General features: G+C 30.1%; 1 protein-coding gene and 1 long non-coding RNA gene across 2 annotated transcripts; one reads left to right on the forward strand and one right to left on the reverse strand.

Moving 5' to 3' along the window:
- Positions 1-6,873: 6,873 nt before the first annotated feature.
- On the reverse strand, positions 6,874-12,443 carry LOC128291550 (uncharacterized). The gene is made up of 2 exons (XR_008281390.1): positions 12,339-12,443; positions 6,874-7,136 (listed from the first exon to the last, which is right to left on the reverse strand). It is a non-coding gene; the product is annotated as an uncharacterized LOC128291550 (long non-coding RNA).
- Positions 12,444-18,001: 5,558 nt separating this feature from the next.
- On the forward strand, positions 18,002-19,741 carry LOC108460673 (aquaporin TIP1-1). The gene is made up of 2 exons (XM_017760260.2): positions 18,002-18,985; positions 19,100-19,741. The coding sequence occupies exons 1-2, from the start codon at positions 18,602-18,604 to the stop codon at positions 19,469-19,471; spliced, it is 756 nt and encodes a 251-aa protein (XP_017615749.1). The 5' UTR covers positions 18,002-18,601; the 3' UTR covers positions 19,472-19,741.
- Positions 19,742-22,103: the final 2,362 nt, after the last annotated feature.

Genomic DNA, 22,103 nt, shown 5'->3' on the forward strand with positions numbered 1-22,103 from the left:
TATAATATAATTATTTAATTAATAAATACCTTTTATAAATAATAAATATCTATTAATACTTAAATACAAGCATTACAAGTGTATGTATTTTATTAATACACTTGTACCCAATCATTACCACACATTTGTCTTACTTTTATTTATTTATCATATAATTTCAATTTAATAATAATAAATACATTAATATTTACTTAAATAATAAGTAAATACATACATGTATTACAAATGTGTGTATTATATTTATTACACTTGTATTTATTTTCCCATACACTTGGCACTCTTTTTGGCTTATTTACTTATTTAGCTCTTTCAATTTTCTTTATTCTATAATTAAACTTTCACACTTCATTCAATTTAATCTTTTATCCAATTATCCTTAATTTAAGCTAATTCACTTAATTAAACTCTAATTAACCACTGATTAACTTCGTAAATATTTTTAATAAATATTTACGAATTCATTTTTCAGAAACGGAGACCCGAAAATACACTTTTTTGGTAACGGTAAAAGTCAAGTCATTACAGATGGTGCATGAAATATTGATATAACGAAATGAATGATATATGCTTATTAAGAAACGGTAAGAGAATAATATGTTTCGTGACATATACATATATGATTATCTTTGATATGTTGATACAAGGAAATTATGCAAGTTGAGACTATTATTAAACTCAAGTGTGATATGTCGAGAAAATAGGCATATCAATGCTGAAATTATATGAAATATGTACAAGTGTATTAACAATGCTATTGTTGATACTTAGACAAGTGCCAAACTATTGATTGAACGGTAATATGTTTATTTATATGATGCATTGAATCGGTAAGTATTTAATTGAAATTTTTGTTAAATGATATGTAAATTCCATTAATGCCCTGAAACCTTGTTTCGGTAATGGATACGAGTTAGGGGTGTTACAGGAAAAATTGCATTTTATGGTAACTTTAAGGCATACTCTCAATAGGTAAAGGTGGAGAGTTGAATCATATTTTTATGGTCTCATATTCTACTCCATGAGACCTTTATAATAGTATATCATATGCTCAAAATGGTTGAGTGATGAATGAGAAATTGATACTCAAAGTAAGCTATTTGGAAATATTATTGAGGAAAAATAAAAGGCTTAGATCCCACATTGGTTAAATACCAAGTGTGGGATGTGTTTATATATGTGAACTCTCTTAAAGGGTAATTGAATGACTAAGCTTGTAACACTGTTTTGCACGCAATAGGTTTTTAAGTCCAAACCCAAAGGGGTTGGGGCGCATTCGCATGACGTGGGCGACAAAAAATCTCCGGACTGGTCTGGCCCAAATGGTCCTGCGGATATTTTAAGCCCAACATAAATTTATTTTCCTTAGCAGACAAAATCTACTTATATATAGAAACTTATCTTATTGATTTGATTCCAGTAAATCTATTTAAATTTTTTATTTAATGGCAGATTTTGGAGATATTATTTCCAAAATTTCAACACTCTTCATTCCTATAAAAAGCCATGGTTCTGAAGGATTTTTTTGTACACTTTCATACTCTCTTAGAAGTTCTCCTGTCGAAATTCTGTTGCTCTCAAAAATCTCTTTTCCCATCTTTCGTGTGTTGGTTCGTTCGATTGTTTGGTGATAGAAAAAGGCATTGTTCGTTCGATTGATCGTGGTAGAGGTGCTACTACTTCGATCACTACTGTTGTTGTATCCTGGGAGACTTTCGATCAACATTACTCCAAGTACCGTAGCAACGGTCGAATCTGTCTTAAGGAAACCGTGTTTTACAAGCCTCAACATTTCATAAAATCTCAATTCTCCTTTGTTTCAATTGTTTATTATAGTTTTATTTGATTTTCATATTTGATAAATTAACTATAAATAATTCTGTTCATATTTTATTTTATATGTGTTTATGTATAAGTAATTATTTTTGTTCGCTAACTTGCTTTGCCCAACAATCTTAAGACAGATATGTTTATTTGCAATTTTCTAATCTGACACAACACCAAGGTGAAAAAGAACAAAAAAATTTATATTTTTTCTGAAAATCAATTTTTTTTAAAATAAATATGTTTTGAGATTTTCCCGATGTTCAACAAATTCCTTTTTTCTTCTATTATTTTTTATTTCCAAATAAATATTAAAACTAATAAAATCTTTTGGGATTTTTCCCGTCGTTTAATAGATTTTATTTGATTTTGTTTCCAAATCAACAATAGGTAAAATCCGTTTCGGGATTGATTCCTATCGTTCAACAGATTTTATTCCATTAATTTGATTTTATTTCCAAAACAGGAAATTAAAAGTAAAATAAAAATCATTTCGAGATTGATTCCCGCCATTCAACGATTTTATTCCAAAATTGTTTTATTTCTAAAAATGAGTAAAATAAAATCGTTTCAGGATCGATTCCCACCATTCAATGATTTTATTCCAAATTTGTTTTATTACTAAAAACGAGTAATATAAAAATCGTTTCGGGATTGATTCTCGCCGTTCAATGATTTTATTCTACATTTGTTTTATTTCCAAAAAAATGAGTAAAATAAAAATCGTTTCGGGATTGATTCCCGCCATTCAATGATTTCATTCCAAATTTGGTTTATTTCCAAAAACAAGAAATTAAATAAAATAAAATTTGTTTCGGAATTTATTTCCCCGTTTAACAAGATTTTATTTGATTTTATTTTGTTTCCAAATTAGAATAGAATTAAATAAAATCTATTTCGGGATTTATTCTCACCATTTAACAAGATTTAATTTGATTTTATTTTGTTTCCAAATTCAAACTAAATTAAATAAAATATGTTTCAATATTTATTCCCTCTATTTAACAAGATTTTATTCGATATTGTTTTGTTTCCAAACAAAGACGTAATCAAATAATTCAATTTTGGGATTTATTTATGCGTTGAATAGATTTTATTTTGATTTAATGATATAATTCTCTTTCGGCATTTATTCATGCCGTTTAACAAAATTAATTTTGATTTTGTTTTAGAATTTTATTCTGCCATTTAACAAATCAAAGGGAAATTTTTCTGTTTATGGTAGCCTTAATTGTGGCTTTAAATTGAATTAAAAGAAATTTATCGACGGTGAATTAAAAAGACAATATGAGAATGCATGTCTAGGATTGGTCCTTGAAAGACTTGGTATTTAAGCATGTCGGGTGCACCACTTCTCTTTTAGGGTTACCTACCTAGTGTAATATTTTATTGTATTTTTTTAATTAGACCGTATAAACTTTTGTTTTGGGTTTTATTAGATTCTTGTCGTCTAACAAAAGTTGATAAGTTTTCTAATTATGGTTTTGTTTCTTAACAGAAAAATGAAGACTACTAACAATTCAATCAATCCACAATCTGAAGCTTTGGTTCAAACGCAATCTTCAATCCAAAACTCAGTATTGCCGGTGGCAGCTGCTGTAAGCCATAACGAGAAACCTGCAAAATTCTCGGGACAAAATTTCAAGACTTGGCAACAGAAAATGTTTTTTTATTTTACCATGTTGAACTTGGCCAAATTTTTGAAAGATGACCCTCCTACTGTTAAAGAGGGTGAGGTAGATGAAGTTATCGCTTTTCTTTCCTGTAATGACCCAAAATGCACGGGCATCGAAAAAGTAAATTATTGGACCTCCGTCTTAGTAAACCGAACCTGTAAATAATTATTAGAAATACCTATGAGTCTAGTAGTGTGTCTAATTAAGTTTTAATTGAGTAAATTTAGCTTAATTGAGAGAAATTAGGAAGAAAAAAAAAACTAAAGTGAATAAAGAGTAAAAGTTGAATTGTAGATTAAAATGAAAATAAAATGGCCAAAATGGCAAATAGGCCATTTAGCATAGTTGAGGTGGTAAAACAATAAAAATCTAAAGATTTTCTAGATTATTATTGTGTATATATATATTAATTAATATTAAGATATAAATTATAAATTATTATTTAATTGGTATTATATTATTAAATTAATGAATAGTTTAATGAATTGACAAATGTAGGGTGATTAAATGATACATATGTAATAATAATATTTATATAATTGTAATATTTCTATTTAATTACTTATTATTTAAGCAAATAGATTTTTATATTAAATTACATAAAATAAATAAAATCATGACAAATGTAGGGTGATGATTTAATACAAGTGTATTAATAAAAATACATACATTTGTAATATTTATATTTAGTTGGTAAGTAGATATTTATTATTATTAATTTAAAAGATATTTATTAATTAAATTATTATATTATAAGATTTTTATATGATAAATAAATTTTGTGTGTACAAATGTGTATATATGATTAATTATACAATAGATATTTATTATTATTTAATAAAAGATGTTTACTAGATAATTAATTAAATTATAAGATTTTTATAAAGTAAACAAATTAAATGGAGACAAGTGTAAAACATATAATTGACCAATTGTAATATAAGCATTTGTTATTAAATAGAATTTTATAATATTATTAAAAATATATATATATATATATATATATATATATATATATATATATAAGTCATAAAGAAACAAAAGAAAAGAGAAATAGTTACAGAGAACCATACGGAAATAAGAAGAAAGAAAAGAAAAAGAGAAACTAAGGGTTAAAAGTTTGGAGTTTAATTGGTAAGTCACTTAAGTTTTTATTTATTTAATTTTGATGTTTTAGAAGCTTTAGAATAAGGTTTTGACGAAACTAAGTTGATATATTGAAAGTTCATAAGTTTTTAGTATAGTTCATGTTAAATAAATTGTGAAATTATGGATTTAATTAAATGAATTTCAAGTTAGAATTGATAAAGGGATTAAATTGTAAAAGAAGCTATAAGTTTTGTGTTATAGGGATTAAATTGTAATAAGTTTTAAATTAGGGTTTTATTATGAATATTGAATAGTTGAGTTTAATATGGCAAGAAATTAAGTAGAAAAGAAGTACAATTAAGTTAGAATAGTAAGTAAACTTAGTTAGGAGTAAATTGAGAATAAGTAGGAATTGAATAAAATTCAATTGTTTATTATAATTTAATGTTGTAATTAATAGTGAAACTTATTATTATTTTCGTAGCTAGCAAAGAACCCGAGGCATCAGTACCGAAAGGAAATGAAAAAATTGTCGAGGAGTAATCGAACAAATCCGGGTTTGTATTACTATAATTCAAATTACTTATTACTAAATGTTAATTTTAATTTATAAGTTGGTAAGTAAATTATGAGGTAAGTGTTGTTATGGAATTGAATGATAATTGAAATGGTTGTTCAATAAATTTTAGTGTTGGATTATGATTGAATTGTTGAATTGAAAGAGAATTTGGGATTTAAAGTGAAGTTGAATTGAATGAGAAATATGTGTTAGTATTGAATTGTATTTTGATTGATGAATGGAAAGTGTATTTGATTTTGAAAGTAGATTTTTGAAATGAAAGTGAAATTGGATTGTGGAATTGAATTGCATATTGATTTGTAAGTGAAAAGTATGGTAAATATATGAGAAATTGTGATTTAAGTGGAATTGATGTGAATATTGATTGAAATAAAGAAAGTGAATTAAATACCCTATAAACTAGTCGGGCTGAGTCAGATATAGTTGGCATGCCATAGGATTGAAAGTGTTCAGGGATACTTCGACCTTGAGTCTATGAGACACTGGGTGTCACTATTTTACTTCGGATAGATTCGATGAGGTACTGGGTACCACTTTACTTCGGCTAAGCCAATGAGACACTGGGTGTCAACTTTGCTTCGAACTATCCGATGAGGCACTGTGTGCCATTCTGGTGCGTTTGGTTGGATCCTTATATCCGCCAAAGTCAGGGTTTGTTAATAGGGAGAAAACTTGAAATGAGAAATTTAAATAAATTAGATTGAACGTACTATTGAAAATAATGAAAGAAATGAGAAAGTTAAATTGTGGATTGAAATTGAGATTAGAAATGGAAGGCATGAACTAAATGTTGATGTAGTGAAGATTGAAACTGATAAATAGTTGAAATTGTGTTACTATTATTAACGAATGAAGTTTAAGAATGAGTTAATATTTGAGAAAATTCAATTGTTACATGTTTAATATTTATATTTCATTATTGTTATTATAGTTTGAATTATAGTAATACCATTGAGTATTTCTATACTCAGCGTACAGTTATTTTCCGTGCGTAGGTCAGTAGGAGTCAAAATCTGGTCCAGCATCTGAACCAATCCCAATCCCAGCAACCTTGGTGATGTATATTTTATTTTGGTATATGTGGCATGTACCTAGGTTGTATTTTGAGTTAATGTGCTTTTGGATTGTAAGGATAATATGTGATGATTTAAATTGGTAAATGAAAGATTAAATATTTGAAATGATATATATAACATTATGTTTGAATTGATAATTGAATAGAACTTTTAATTTAATTTGAATAATGGTATAAATCATCATATAGTAAATTCTAGTATTAATCTTGGTATGTTTTAGATGTTTACATGTATGAATTGAATTGGTTATATCACTGGTATTGGATTGGTTTCGGTTTGAAATTGCAGGGAAGGTTAGATGTATATAAAGGAGGTTATATTGAGTTAAAAAAATTTAAAATTTACGAAAATTTTCCGAGCACCTAGATAAGTCCCGATCCACTTCTAATACGTGTTTTGGGCCTCAAGGGTCCATTATAGGGACTTAAGGATTAAATTTATACTTTGTATGTTACTTATTTGTGAGTTATTCGTAATTTATTCGATATGTCCAGTAATGCTCAGTAACCCTGTTCCAGTGACGGTATAGGGTTAGGGGGTGTTACATTACCGTTGAAGCTTGGAAACATTCATATTTCCTATGCCGAAACTACATCCTAAATGAATTGCCAGATGCACTGTATGAAGTGTATAGTGTTAAGAAAACAACTAAGGAATTATTGACATCGTTATACCATAAATACAAAGCCGAGGATGCTAGAACTAAAAAGTTCTTAGTTGATAAATTCTTGAATTTTGTAATGGTTTATTCTAAATTAGTTGTGAATCAAATGTAGGAGCTTCAACTAATCATTCACGGAAATTCTTGCTGAAGGGATGATAATAAGTGAATCCTTCCAAGTGGCAGCCATTATTGAGAAGTAGCCTCCTGCTTGGAATGACTTCAAGAATTACCTAAAGCACAAAAGAAAAGAAATATTAGTGGAAGACCTAATTGTTAGACTTCATATTGAAGAAGACAATAGATGTACGGAAAAGAGACTCAACAAAGCAGCAAATGGGCAATGTTGATAAAGCAAACATCATAGAAGTCAAAAAAGACTTCAAGAAGGGTGAAAACCACAAAATGGGCCTAAACTGGGACCAAAATGTGATGTTTCCAAGAAGCAAAAATTTAAAGGAAAATGCTTTAATTGCAACAAGATGGGGCACAAGTCATCTGGCTATAGGATCCTAAAGAAAGTTAGAGCTAACGAGACTAATGCTGTGGAAGAAATTTCCAAGGAAGTGTTCGATATTGAATTATGTGCCTAACTATGAATAAGAATGTTCTTAGTAAAGGGGAATATTTGTGGGAAGGGGATATGTATTAAACTAAATGTTATCTCTATAAAAGCAAAACTATGAATAAGAATGTTGTTTTTTCCTTTCATTTGCTTAAGTCATTTAATTAATGCCATAGTAGGCTCGGATATGTTAATTATGGTACTTTATGTAGATAAATTAACTTAGAGCACATTCTTTCGTTTCGCAATAATTATAATTATAAATGTGAAACATAAGTTGAGGCAAATTAATAAAGGTCAAAAATCACTTGATCTAATACATAACAATGCTTCTAAAGCTTGCTTAAACGACATGAAGGAATAAAAATGTTTATTACCTTCATTACTATAAGCTAAGACGTAGAGAATTTATTCTCTATAAGCAAGTAAGTTGAAAACCAACTTAATAAAAAATTAAGTAATCATGATGGTAGATATATTGAATCATTTCAATAACACGTCCATACTTTCCTAAAATAGAGTAACCGAAAAGAAAATCAAAGTCTAAAGGAAAAGATGAACGCACTGCTCAAAAGCTCTAGGTTATCACATGAAATGTAAATTACCTTTTAATTAAGGTACCCCCCAAGAAAAGGGACGAGACACCACATGAGTTATGGAAAGGTAGAAAACCATTCTACAACCACTTGAAAGTGTGGAGGTTGTCTTGCTAGTGTAACATATAAAGGTAAGTCGAAACATATGCGACGTCAACATAATACCATTAAACAAATGATCTCAAATGGAGTTATCTATATTGATTTTGAAAATTTAAAAGATAATATTACAGATTCCTTAATTAAAGGCTTAAACCGAGATCATGTTGTTAAAACATAGAAAGGAATGTGATTAAAGCCCATGAAAATAAAAGTCGCTATGTGAAGGAAAACCCTACCTAGTTGACTGAAAATCCCAAGATCTAGGTTCAAAGGGACAACCTAATTGCATAGACCTTGTGAGGTCGCTGTGTGGGTACTTATCCCAAGTCCGTTCCTGTGATGTAAACAGTGACTAAAAAAGGATAGGTTAAGCAATGCTTTTAATGACCATTGTGTGTTTCGATGAGCCGAACAACATAAGTCACCTATGTGAGAGTGAAGTAGGGCTGCTTCAAAGAGACTATTGAGGCGTAGTTCTCTTAAACTCTTTTATAACCAAGAGATGTTCACAACTATATGAACATACCCATGAGAACTAAAATCTTGCCAGGGAGGTAGTTGTGTGAGGTATATCATCGTTTACACAAAAGGCAGAACAGTTCGAAGACATCACGTCTACTGGTCAGCTAGTAAAGTAAATATACTTTCACAAGGGAAGGTTTAAGGGTGGATATGTAGCGTCCCCTAACCCTATACCATCGTCGGAACAGGGTTACAAAACATTACCAGTTAGTACAGTCCAATTTCAGTCATTAATTAAAATAAATATTCATACTCATCCTAGTTTTAAGATGTCGTCCCTTTAATGGGCCCTCGCGGTCCAATATGGACAGTAAATTCAATTTGGAACTAATTTAGAATCAATACGAATTTTTTTTTTTATATTTCAAAATTCATACTATATACCGTTACCAACCATAATTTACTTATTTCATCAATACTTTTACAACTTAAATGACTCTCATGAAACATCCTAGGTACATGCCATTATCAATACTCAACATACTTTACCTTATTGAATTCGGGATCGGCCTGGAATACTGATTCAACAGTCTAGCCTTAACTTAACCTGCGCACGGAAACAAACCGTACGCTGAGTATACACTCAGTGGTATTTCTATAATTCGAACACTTGATAATATAACAATTAAACTTAAAATCACAATAACAAATATAACTATTGATTTATTTATTTTATAGATAAGTTTCATTTACTTACCATAAAAATTCTATACAAGCCATATAACAAACATAACAACATATTTGCTCAATTCTTTTCATTTGCTTACCGTATAAATTCTTTACAATATCTTCACAATTCATTTGTATTCACACTTTACTTCTTAACAATATACCATTTTAATTCATTCTAACATCAATCATCATCCATTTGAACTTCACTCATTTCATGAACCTTTTGGTTCATGTTTTCAATCTCATATCTCAATTTCAATTCTCAATTCAATTTCTCATTTCATTCCAATAGCTCAATCAATCAAATTCACTCGATTTATCTTTTCACTTATTTACCCCTATTAACAAGACTCGGACTCTGATAGATACGTGGATTCCTCCCAAACACACCCGGAATATTATAAATCCTCCATAACACACCAGTATATCATATCCTCCCAAACACACCAATAAGGCATTAAATGCCTCTTCAGATAAACCGAAGTATATAATAACAGAAACATCTTCTCGGCCAAACTACAAATCTCCTCATCACATCATAAATCCAATGGCATGCCATTTGTATCCAATCTGGTCCGATACTGTTAATAGGGTATTTGATTCACTTTCTCAATTTAATAAATCTTTCATCAATATACCATTCTAATAATCACATATATTCACACATTTTCATAATTTCATATATTTTCATTCAATTCAACAAATATATTTCAATTATTCACATTAATTCATAATTCAATACAACTCAATTCACTTTTCAATATCAAATATTCAATTATCACAAATCTCATATATTCATATCAATTCCCTCATATTCCAAATATAATTTTTCATTATAACATTCATTCAATATTCAAATTTTTACATAAATCATATATATAATATATATTTCAATCAATAAAATTCAATCAAAATGATTTCAATCAATATAAATTTGATAAATTCATCACATACCAAAATCAATCCATTTTAATTGTAAAACATCATAATTCTAACACTAACAATTGTCATATATATATATAAATATAACAAATAATGACTGAGTTCGGATTATAGAAATACAAACCGTAATTTTCGGTACCACATTGACTACGAAATTAATACAATTCATAATCATTAATACATTACTAATTTATATCTTGAGTTACAGAATTCTAAATTAAGATCCGTTAATTTTTCCTGAAACTAGACTCACAAATCTTCTTACCATAAAATTTTTAGAATTTTTGGTTTAGCCATTAAGTACAGTTTATTCTTTAAATTCACCCCTATTCTGCTGTCTGACAGTTTCGATCCTTCTTCACTAAAAATTAATTATCTCACAGTACATAACTCGAATAATATTCCTGTTGATTTCTCCTAAAAATAGACTCATTAAGGATTCTAAACATATAACTTTAACCCTCTAATTATTTTTCTCCAATTTTTGGTGATTTTCCAAATTCAGAACAGGGGAACCCGAATTCATTCTGACCTTGTCTCACAAAATTCATTATATCTCATAATTTACAATTCAATTGCTTAAACTGTTTCTTTTATAAGAAACTAGACTCAATAAGCTTTAATTCCATATTTTATTCATCCTCTAATTCAATTTCTAAAATTTTTAATGATTTTTCAAAGTTAGACTACTGCTGTTGTCCAAAATAGTCTTAGTGCAAAATGTTGATTTTCTACTTTTAATTTCAATTTAATCCTAACTAAATTCACTTACTTTTCTATCTTAATCCTAACTAAATTCTGCTGTCTGACAGTTTCGACCCTTCTTCACTAAAAATTAATTATCTCACAGTACAGAACTCGGATAATATTCCTGTTGATTTCTCCTAAAAATAGACTCATTAGGGATTCTAAACATATAACTTTAACCCTCTAATTATTTTTCTCCAATTTTTGGTGATTTTCCAAAGTCAGAACACAGGGGAACCCGAATTCATTCTGACCTTGTCTCACAAAATTCATTATATCTCATAATTTACAATTCAATTGCTTAAACCGTTTCTTTTATAAGAAACTAGACTCAATAAGCTTTAATTCCATATTTTATTCATCCTCTAATTCAATTTCTACAATTTTTGATGATTTTTCAAAGTTAGACTACTGCTGCTGTCCAAAATAGTCTTAGTGAAAAATGTTGATTTTCTACTTTTAATTTCAATTTAATCCTAACTAAATTCACTTACTTTTCTATCTTAATCCTAACTAAATTCTGCTGTTTGACAGTTTCGATCCTTCTTCACTAAAAATTAATTATCTCACAGTACAGAACTCGGATAATATTCCTGTTTATTTCTCCTAAAAATAGACTCATTAGGGATTCTAAACATATAACTTTAACCCTCTAATTATTTTTTTCCAATTTTTGGTGATTTTCCAAAGTCAGAACAGGGGAACCCGAATTTATTCTGACCTTGTCTCACAAAATTCATTATATCTCATAATTTACAATTCAATTACTTAAACCGTTTCTTTTATAAGAAACTAGACTCAATAAGCTTTAATTCCATATTTTATTCATTCTCTAATTCAGTTTCTACAATTTTTGATGATTTTTCAAAGTTAGACTACTGCTGCTGTCCAAAATAGTCTTAGTGTAAAATGTTGATTTTCTACTTTTAATTTCAATTTAATCCTAACTAAATTCACTTACTTTTCTATCTTAATTCATACTTTATTTCTACTCAGTTTTTAACCAAACTTAGACATAGTTATCTATTTTTCATCATAAAACCATAATTTCAAAATTCTTTCAATTTAGTCCTTAAAGCATAAAACTTATGAATCACTTTACAATTCAATCCTTATTTCATTTCTAACTTGAATTTCTATCAATTTAGCCTTTAATTCATCATTTTACTCAACATGAACAATATTTATAAATCTAATAACTTTCAAAATATCAACTTAATTTCATCAAAACTTTGTTCTAAAGCTTTTAAAACATCAAAAATTAAGTAAAAAGGGCTAAATTAACATACCTATTAAAGTTTAAAGCTTCAAAACCTCGATTTTCCCTTTTCTCTCTTTCTTTCTTTCTTTCCTTTCTTTCTCCCCTGTTCTTCTCTGTTTCGTTTGCTTTCATTTCTTTTATTTCATTTATTTCTTTATTTTATTTATTTATTTTATTATTAAACTATTATAATATTTATTATTTATACATGTGTATATTTATTAATACACATGTATTAAATTTTACCTTACACTTGTCATAACTTTTATTAATTTAATTAATTAATATAAAATAATATTAATATAATATACTTTAATTATTATTATTTTACTTAATATAATAAGTAAATACACATGTATAATACATGTGTACCATTTATATTTGTACACATTTAACTTATTTTAACCATACATTTGTCATCCCTTTTGGCTTATTTCTTATTTAGTCCCTTCACTTTTCTTTATTCTATAATTAAACTTTCACACTTAATTCAATTTAATCATTTCCACTAATTACTCTTAATTAAGCTAAATTTACTTAATTAAAGTCTAATTAACCATTCAATTGACTTCGTAAATATTTTTAATAAATATTTACGAATCTATTTTTTTAGAAATGGAGACCCGAAAATTTACTTTCCCGATAACCGTAAAATTTGGGTCATTACAGGATACCTACCTATCCTATGCAACTATAGATTGTAGAATATTCTATCACCACATCGAGTCAATTTTTTTCGATAAAACTATCAATTTTCATTCACGTGGGGGATTGTTGGAGAATTTGCATTTTATGGTAACTTTGAGGCATATTCTCAATAGGTAAAGGTGGAGAGTTGAAACATATTTTTATGGTTTCATATTCTACTCTATGAGACCTTACAATGGTATATCATATGCTCAAAATGGTTGAGTGATGAAAGAGAAATTGATGCTCAAAGTAAGCTGCTTGGAAATATTGTTGAGGAAAAATAAAAGGCTTAAACCCCACATTGGTTAAATACCAAGTGTGGGATGTGTTTATATATGTGAATTCTCTTAAATAGTAATTGAATGACTAAGCTTGTAACTTTGCCTCGCGCACAAAAGGTGTAGGTGCAAACCCAACGGGGTTGGGGCGTACTCATACGACGTGGGCGACACGAAATGTTTAGACCGGTCGGGACCAAATGGGCATGCAGGTATTTTAGCCCGACACGTTTTGGGGATTTTTTTTCCAAAATTCCAACACTCTCCATTCCTACAAAAGGTCATGATTCTGAAGAGCTTTTGTACACTTTCATACTCTCTTAGAATTTCTCCTGCCAAAATTCTGTTGCTCTCAAAAATCTCTTTTTCCATCCTTGGTGTTTTATAAGTATTTTGGTGATAGAAAAAGGCATTATTCGTTCGATTGATCGTGATATAGGTGCTACTACTTCGATCACTGCTGTTGTTGTATCTTGGGAGACTTTTGACTAACGTTACTCCAAGTGCCGTAGAAAAAGTCGAATCTGTCTTAAGAAAATCGTGTTTTATAGGCCTCAACATTTCGTACAATCTCAATTCTCCTTTGTTTTAATCGTTTATTATGGTTTTATTTGATTTTCATATTTAATAAATTAACTATAAATAATTTTATTTTATATGTGTTTATTTATAATTAATTAATTTTTGTTCCTTAATGTATTTTGTCCAACCGTGCAAATCAATAGATTTCTCTTCTTTGCAACTTTCCTCTCTCGACAAATTGTTACTCTAAGGATTGTTGTTATTGTTGATGTTTCTTTGTTGAAATCTACATGACTCAAATTAAAGCTCAAGTTGACGAAGAGGTATTCGGAGTAGTGAAAGTTACAATATGAGGCGGCAAACATTACCTAACACAATCTTGGACGGTGGATTCATTTACGTGACGTTTGAAAAAAAAAAAAAAAAAAGAAGTCATTAGTGCATGAAATGTTGAACTCATGGCTATCTACTTAAACAGTGCCTGCCCCAGAATCTTGGACGGTGGATTGTGGGAACATTTCCAACCTCTTAAGCAAGTCTGGGGACGGGGATTTTGACATCGGCTCACAACCAATTAGGAGCCGAATTCTATGACCAAAAAATCTCATCATCTCACTATCTCCACAAATTTGTCTTATTCAACCATGTCTTCAATCTGAGCCATAAGTTTATGATTTTTATATACCCTACCTATTTTTTTTTTTTTCAATCTCAGCCCTGAATTATGGTTTGGTATCGTAAGGGGAAAATAATTTTTTAACATGCTTTGGAAGTGACTTAAAAGAAGGATGATTATTGTAATATTGTCAAGTTTCTTTATTGATAAGAGCGATGGACATAATTTCTGATACAGTAAATAGACAGATCTTGGACTGGTGTTCATTAAAGCATATTTGACTATACACTCTATACAAAGCATATTTGATGATTTGGTTAAGCCATCCTATAAAGTTTGGGCTACCTCGACTTTATGCAATTAAGTTTTGAGGGGTATTTCGGTGGTAGAAGTAGAAGTAAGAGTAAGGTTTGTCTAAAAATAAAACTTGAAATTAAGTTGTAACTGATAATTTAGTAATCAAATCAAGGTCTCTTTCATTGTGGATGAAAGGAGACAACAACATAAGCAAATTAAAAGATTGATGGAGGCATATGGTGACCTTAAAATGAAAAGCTAGCCAATTAATTGTGCCCGAATACAATACAAACTTGATTCTGTTTATACGACCGAAAGGTCCCCTGATGAAGACTTCCATTTCAGGCCAATTGTCATGCCCCGTAATTAATTCATAGCCCTGGGTCCCCCATTCCAATTCTGAAACTAACAATACGGTGAGAAATCTTTTGTTAATATCCTCTTCTTTCCTTATGATTCAGATTTTTAAATTGATATTCATCTATGCATGCCACCCTTGTATAGCATCTCCTTAAGTTTTGATTAAAAGATGATTATAATTATCGATAGATGTTGCCTAGTCAAGCTAAGCCTCATACACTCAAAAATCTCTTACTTAGTGGAATACCACAGACATTGTTCATTTTGAACATACTAAACAAGTTTTCATCTTTTTTTCTAAATCATCTTCAAGCATTCAAACCTCTTCTTTTTATTAGCATAACTTTTTTTCTGGATTGTGTTTCGTATATTTTTTTTGTCCATGTAATATCATATTTAATATTTTTAAAATATTTATTGTTGTTAACTAGTATTCCTTTTGTTCATTATCATGTGTTATTCGTTTGGTTTAAACAAGTCGTATATGTTAGAAATTAAATAAGTGAAGAGGGGCTTGAAATGGTGATGGGCGAAGATCCCGGCGGAAAGGTGGGTAGGGGTCATGCCATGCCATGCCATGAGGGTGGGTCGGTACAGCTGGCGGTGGAGTCAAAGGGGGTGGGGCGGTTTTGTTACTTATTGTGGGCATGATGCCCAACCAATCACCATTGCCAGCCTGGTTTCTAACATGCTCTAATCTCCTCTTTCCTTTCTGTTTTTCATATTTGTGAACAATTTCATTTTTAAAAAGAATTACTAGAAAATAAACTAGTATAGTATGTATCAGTTGGATCAATTTTTTCATATTGAGAACAAGTCCTTTTCAAAAAAAAAAAAAAAAGAATTAAATTAAATTGCAATATTTATCTACTTTTGGCTTTTCTATCTCAGCTTTTATAATAAAAAAAAAAGTGCAGTAATGATGACCCAAATAAATGCTCGTTCCATAAGAGAGTAGTAGAGGTTTCTAGCTTTCTACAATGATAAAATATAATATTTCAAATTTACCGACAAAAAGCTGTAAAATCTTGTTTCTATTTAAATAAAAATGGGTGGTGGATAAGAAGAACACATGAGGAAAGAGAGTTAGTTGAACTTCCATAATTGTCAATCATAATAAGTACCAAAGAGAAGCTTAATTTAATCAGAGTTATTCAAACATTTCATGTGCTTTCTCTTTAGGGTAAGGAAGCTCACTACCCCTACCTTATCAACTATTCTTTTTTATTATTATTTACACATCCACCTTTATCCATATTGAATTTAGATTTTTACCATTCACACTTTTCATCTTTTCTTGCACTAAATTAGAAAATCATATACTCCACCCAACAACTAAATTTGCTTTATTATATATAAATAATGGTTTGGATATACTTTTATTTAAGTTTTATTATATACAGTTAATGTCGAATATATTCTAGTTGTTAATTTGTTCGTGTTTTATAATGTTCATTTGAATTAGATATATGTCATGCATTACAAAATTTCTATTCTAATCTCTGCTCTTGTTGCCCATCTACGAAAGAGACAATTAGGGTATGAAACTTAAAACTATAGATTTCTTTTTCATGAAATTAATGAAAAATTCAATTAAAGAATCTCTCAAGAAAAGAAAAAAAATCCGTGGCTTAGCTGTCTCATTCACTAAACATTTTAGGGTTGGCTTACTTGGGGGGACCTCTCCATTACTTAAATCACTAAAATTGCCATTCAAGTTTTTAAGTTTTACCAACCATTTGATTTTACACAATTAGCATTATATAAAATATTATCATTAGCTAATGTCATGTGGAATATGCTGAGCATAACCAAATTCAAGATCCATTTTTCTCAGAAAATTTTATTTGAATTAGGTTTTATTTTATTTTTTTTTAAAAAAAAATACAATTCTTATAGTAAATTTAAGGACAAATTATGGTATTAGTCCCTATAATTTACAAAAGTTGTAGATTTAGTTCTGACGTTTATTTGATTAATTTTAGTCCATGTACTTTTCAAATTTTGAACTTTTAGTCCTAGCCCAAACAATAGAAATTAAATTTGTTTGGTTGAATTCAATTACTAATTATGTAATATGCATACAGTTATAGATTGAGTCAATTTTCTCCAATTGGACCATTCTAAGTCCCTATACTATTTCAAAATTTGAAATTTTATACTTTATATGAATGACAATTATTAATCTATTAATTTGGGGTTTTAGTGAGTAATATATAAAAATAATACACTAATATAGCATTTTACATATTATAATATATTTGGCGATCAAAATTTAAAAATAGTAGAATTATACTTAATGAAATTAACAATTACTGTTTGGTGAGATTAAAATTTGAGAAATAAAAAACTAAAAATAAGCAAATAAAAGTATAAAGATTAAGTAAATAATATTTGAAAAAGTATGAAGGAGTAAAGGAAGAATCTAAAAAAGTGAATTTGCATTATGAATAAAGGGGCCGGGTGTCTTTTTGGATGGGACCATGTCTAGCTATAATTTGCAATTGAAAGGTTTGAAGATGATTTATTTCAAATTAATAATGGACTGTTAACAATAAACCCTTTTGTGTAATGATAATTAGGCTAATGTTAAAGGTTCACATCATAGTTACTGATGATGAAAAGAGAGTAAATGTATGTGTTATTAGAGGTTGTTATGATAATGAGAAAATTGAAGGTTTTTTTTTTTTTTTTCATAAAAGTATATAAGGTGACGTAGTATGGACTAAATATATGATTGAAGTTGCTTGTGATGAATACTACATTTTTGGATAATGAATACTTCAACTTCACTTAATTATTGCCATTAAATGTTGCAATTTCTTTTGATTAAATTTTAAGAAAAACTTCTCTTCACACCATTTCATTTGTAATTAGTTTTGATGTAAAACTATAATTTGACTCAAACTTGTTAAATCTCATCATAGCATTAAAAATCATTCCTATCCAGACTACAAAACGTGAACAAACTTTTCACGTTCTTCCCATTCTTTTCCTCCTACATATTTTTAATCTTCAGCACACCCAATATCTCTCAGCCGTCGGATCCCACACTCAGTAGTCCCTCAGTCTACGTGTCCAAATCATATTGTTTCATGGCAGTCTATCCCATGAGTTTGTGAATTATCCTTCTATTTTTTAAAAATGTTTCCATCTTTCGAGAGGGAGCCGAGAAAGCAAACAAAATATCGGCTAAACGCCGCACATTTTCATGGATCTTATCCTACATGAACACGTGGCAATCATTCATCCACCTCACATCACTCCCTCTTCGCTGTCTTAACGGGGATGACCGGTTCATCCCGTTTCCCAAAATTACATAAATAATGATATCACAGCCTGTCCACCAATCTCCATCCAAGATAGTACACCCGTCCCCAGATTATTCCACCGGTAACGGATGAATCCCGGTCACCATGGACCAAAGCTTTCAAATATAAGTAAGAGGTAGAGCCGAGAAGTGGAGACCAGACTAGACCAGTACTCACTCAACATTCCCATTTCCAATCTCCAGCTCCCAAGGTAAATATGCCGATCAGAAACATAGCGGTTGGCCGGCCCGAAGAGGCGACTCACCCCGATGCTCTCAAGGCAGCTTTGGCTGAGTTCATCTCAACCTTGATCTTCGTTTTCGCTGGATCGGGCTCAGGAATGGCTTTTAACAAGTTGACCGACAACGGAGCAACAACCCCGGCCGGTCTCGTAGCGGCCGCTCTAGCTCATGGCTTCGGTCTTTTCGTCGCTGTCTCCGTTGGCGCCAACATCTCAGGTGGCCACGTCAACCCCGCCGTCACCTTCGGTGCTTTCGTTGGCGGGAACATCACTCTCTTGCGCGGCATTCTTTACTGGATCGCCCAACTCCTAGGCTCAACCGTCGCTTGCCTGTTGCTTAAGTTCGCTACCGGCGACCTGGTAACATCACCATTTCCCTCCAAAATACTCCGTTACAAAATCAGTTATTTCCGTTATTGCACAGTGTCTTATTTTATTTATTAATTTGTTGGGTTTTGTTACGGTGCTTCGCAGGCTGTACCAGCTTTTGGATTGTCATCAGGTGTGGGCGTGTCTAACGCATTGGTTTTCGAAATCGTGATGACCTTCGGATTGGTGTACACAGTGTACGCCACAGCCGTTGATCCCAAAAAGGGAAGCTTGGGAACAATCGCACCATTGGCAATTGGTTTCATCGTGGGGGCCAACATTTTGGCAGGAGGTGCCTTCGATGGAGCCTCAATGAACCCAGCTGTTTCATTCGGACCAGCCTTGGTTAGCTGGACATGGGACAACCACTGGATCTACTGGGTCGGACCCCTTATCGGTGGTGGGCTCGCTGGTCTCATCTACGAGTTCATCTTCATCAGCAACACCCACGAGCAGCTCCCAACCACCGATTATTAAGCCTAATCAGGGTTTAATTGATTTGTCTGTCACTTTGAAACCGGATTTTCTCCGATCACATTTGAGTCTCCTATCTCTTTCCTTGTATTTTGTGTTTAATTTGTGGCCGTCGATCTTGTTTACTTTTTGTTTTTTTTCATTCCCATCCTCTATCATGATCATCATGAATGGCAGATGTTTACAATTGCATGCCCTGAAAAAATGGTATATGAGTGACTCACTGTAATTCTTTTTTCTTATATTATTGAAAACCAGCGTCAGGGCTGTAAATGTGACTTCTCTCTTTACCTCTTCCTTGTTTCTATCATGTGCATTTCCTATTCACTTTTACCTTTCTTAAGTAAGATTGTACAGGTGGCATTTTCATTTAGACAGAATATTTAAAATAATGGAAAAAAGACATAATAATATATCTAACACTAACCCTAACTCTTTATCCATTTTAAATAAATTTAGTAATTTTATACGTATAATGATAAATTTAATCATTATTTTTTAATAAAAATTAAATTATTTTATTGAAAAAATATTGATTAAAATGTTATTTTAATAATATTAGAATGACAACTTACAAGATGATTCCTATGTATTTTATGTTGACATGATATTATTTACTTTATATATCATGTTAATAAATAATTTAAATTTTACAAAAAAATTTAAAAAGTTTAAATAATTTATTAAAAGTTCATAAATATTAAAAAAAAATGAAGTACACAAGATTGTCCCATGTTTAAAAATTTAATGTTTTAATTAGTATTTTTTTAAATATGATTCAATTCTTTGCCAAATTCAACTCATTTTTAAAGATAAAAGGTCAAATTTAACTTAAAAAGGAATAAGAGCTAAAATTGATAACATATATAAACATTGAGGGTTAAATTTATCATTATATCATTTCAATTTCATAAGTAAATTTTAAATATAGTCTTTTAAGTGTTTTATTTATCATTTATTTTTTTTTACTACATACTAAAAAGTGTGTAATGTGAAAATGCAATCATATAAATACATATATAAATAAACAAATCCAATCATTTTTATGTTGTATAAGTATAGTTGTTTACGCATATAATAAGCAAACTTAAAATGATTTTACATGAATAACAATATTACTACATTTTGAAATTTGAGTTGAAATTAAATTTTTATATGGATATAATTATATAAAATAAAAATAATTCATCAAATTAAATATTAAATTAAAAAGTTGGTATAAACATTAATAATAATTATTCTAATAAAATAAAAGTTAAATTCTTAATCCTTGCATAAGGACAGAGTTAAGGTGCTGGTAGAGACTCAGCTCCCCTAAAGTAGAAAATCTCTTTTGATTTTTTATAATTTATAAAATTTTAAATTAAGAATAATAAAATTATACTTTAATTCTTAAATATAATAAAAATAATTTGATATTTTAAAAATCATAAGAATATAAACTATTTAAAATAATAATAATAATAAATACATTTTTATTATCCTAAAAATATACAAATGATCCCTGAAAAAATATTTCAGAATTCACCCTGCCCTACCCGACGAGATTGATCAAGTCCCTTAAACCTAAACAAAAATGATTTGAGGTACGAGTGTAAAAGAAATGGTGGTAGAGTGGCTGAGTACAAGTGAAGTCCATAGAGAGATTCTTTGCCGTTCAATGATGGGGATAATAACGCCTACAAGGGACACGTGAATATTCAGGACCAGCTGGCGTGCACCGACCGTGCCCAAATTATTTGTCACATAGGACCTACCCTGTTTGTTGTCTTCTTATTGCCACTTTTTCAGGTCTGTGGGGTTTCAACTTTCGTATGGGACAGAAGTGCCTCGCATATCCATCTTCATTACTTACTTTGGCCTTTTGGCCTTGACTTGGGGGGATCATGGAGCTCAAGTTTTGTACTTACATCATCCTACCATTACTAAAACTTGAACCAACACTTGAACCAATTTCAGTACCTAGTTGTAACCCAAGACTTTTACATGTCTTTTAGCCCTGGCCGTTCCAAATTTGCAAGTGCCAAAAGGCTAGTCCAAAACCCCATTGGTATCTGGGGAGAGCATGATACCATTTTGATCCTTTAATGACTGCACCCAAATGGGATTGTGAGACGTGGCTTTAAAGTGGCCGCGGATTGGAAGGAAGGGATGTCAAAGTGGATTGTGAGGCCTACTGATAAAGTGCGGCTGTTCCAAATAAAAATGTCTCTTATTGTGCACATTGTTGTTCTTATTATATGTTAAATACCACAGCTCTGCTTGACAGCGACCCTTCCCCAATTTCACATGCCTCCATGTCTGCGATTTTATCTACCCCTTTCAAATCTAATAAGCACTCTTAATTAAATTAATTAAGGGGTTACCCTCAATAAATTCTTAAACTAAATTAAAGAGTAGGTACGATTTTCTTTTTTGGGTTAAAAAAAGAGTAGGTATGATGACATATATGTTAATGAATACTACAAATTGTGATCCAGGTTTTATGCTTGGAGATAATATATTTTAGTGGAGCAATTTCTTGTGATGAAAACTATTCTAATTAACTTTTTCACAAACACATAAATAAACTTACATCAACCGCATCCACTATCAAAATGATAGGATTATTATTTTCATCATTATTTTTATCTTA

This window comes from Gossypium arboreum, chromosome 4 (assembly GCF_025698485.1).
Source record: "Gossypium arboreum isolate Shixiya-1 chromosome 4, ASM2569848v2, whole genome shotgun sequence".
In the NCBI taxonomy this organism is placed as follows: Eukaryota; Viridiplantae; Streptophyta; class Magnoliopsida; order Malvales; family Malvaceae; genus Gossypium; species Gossypium arboreum.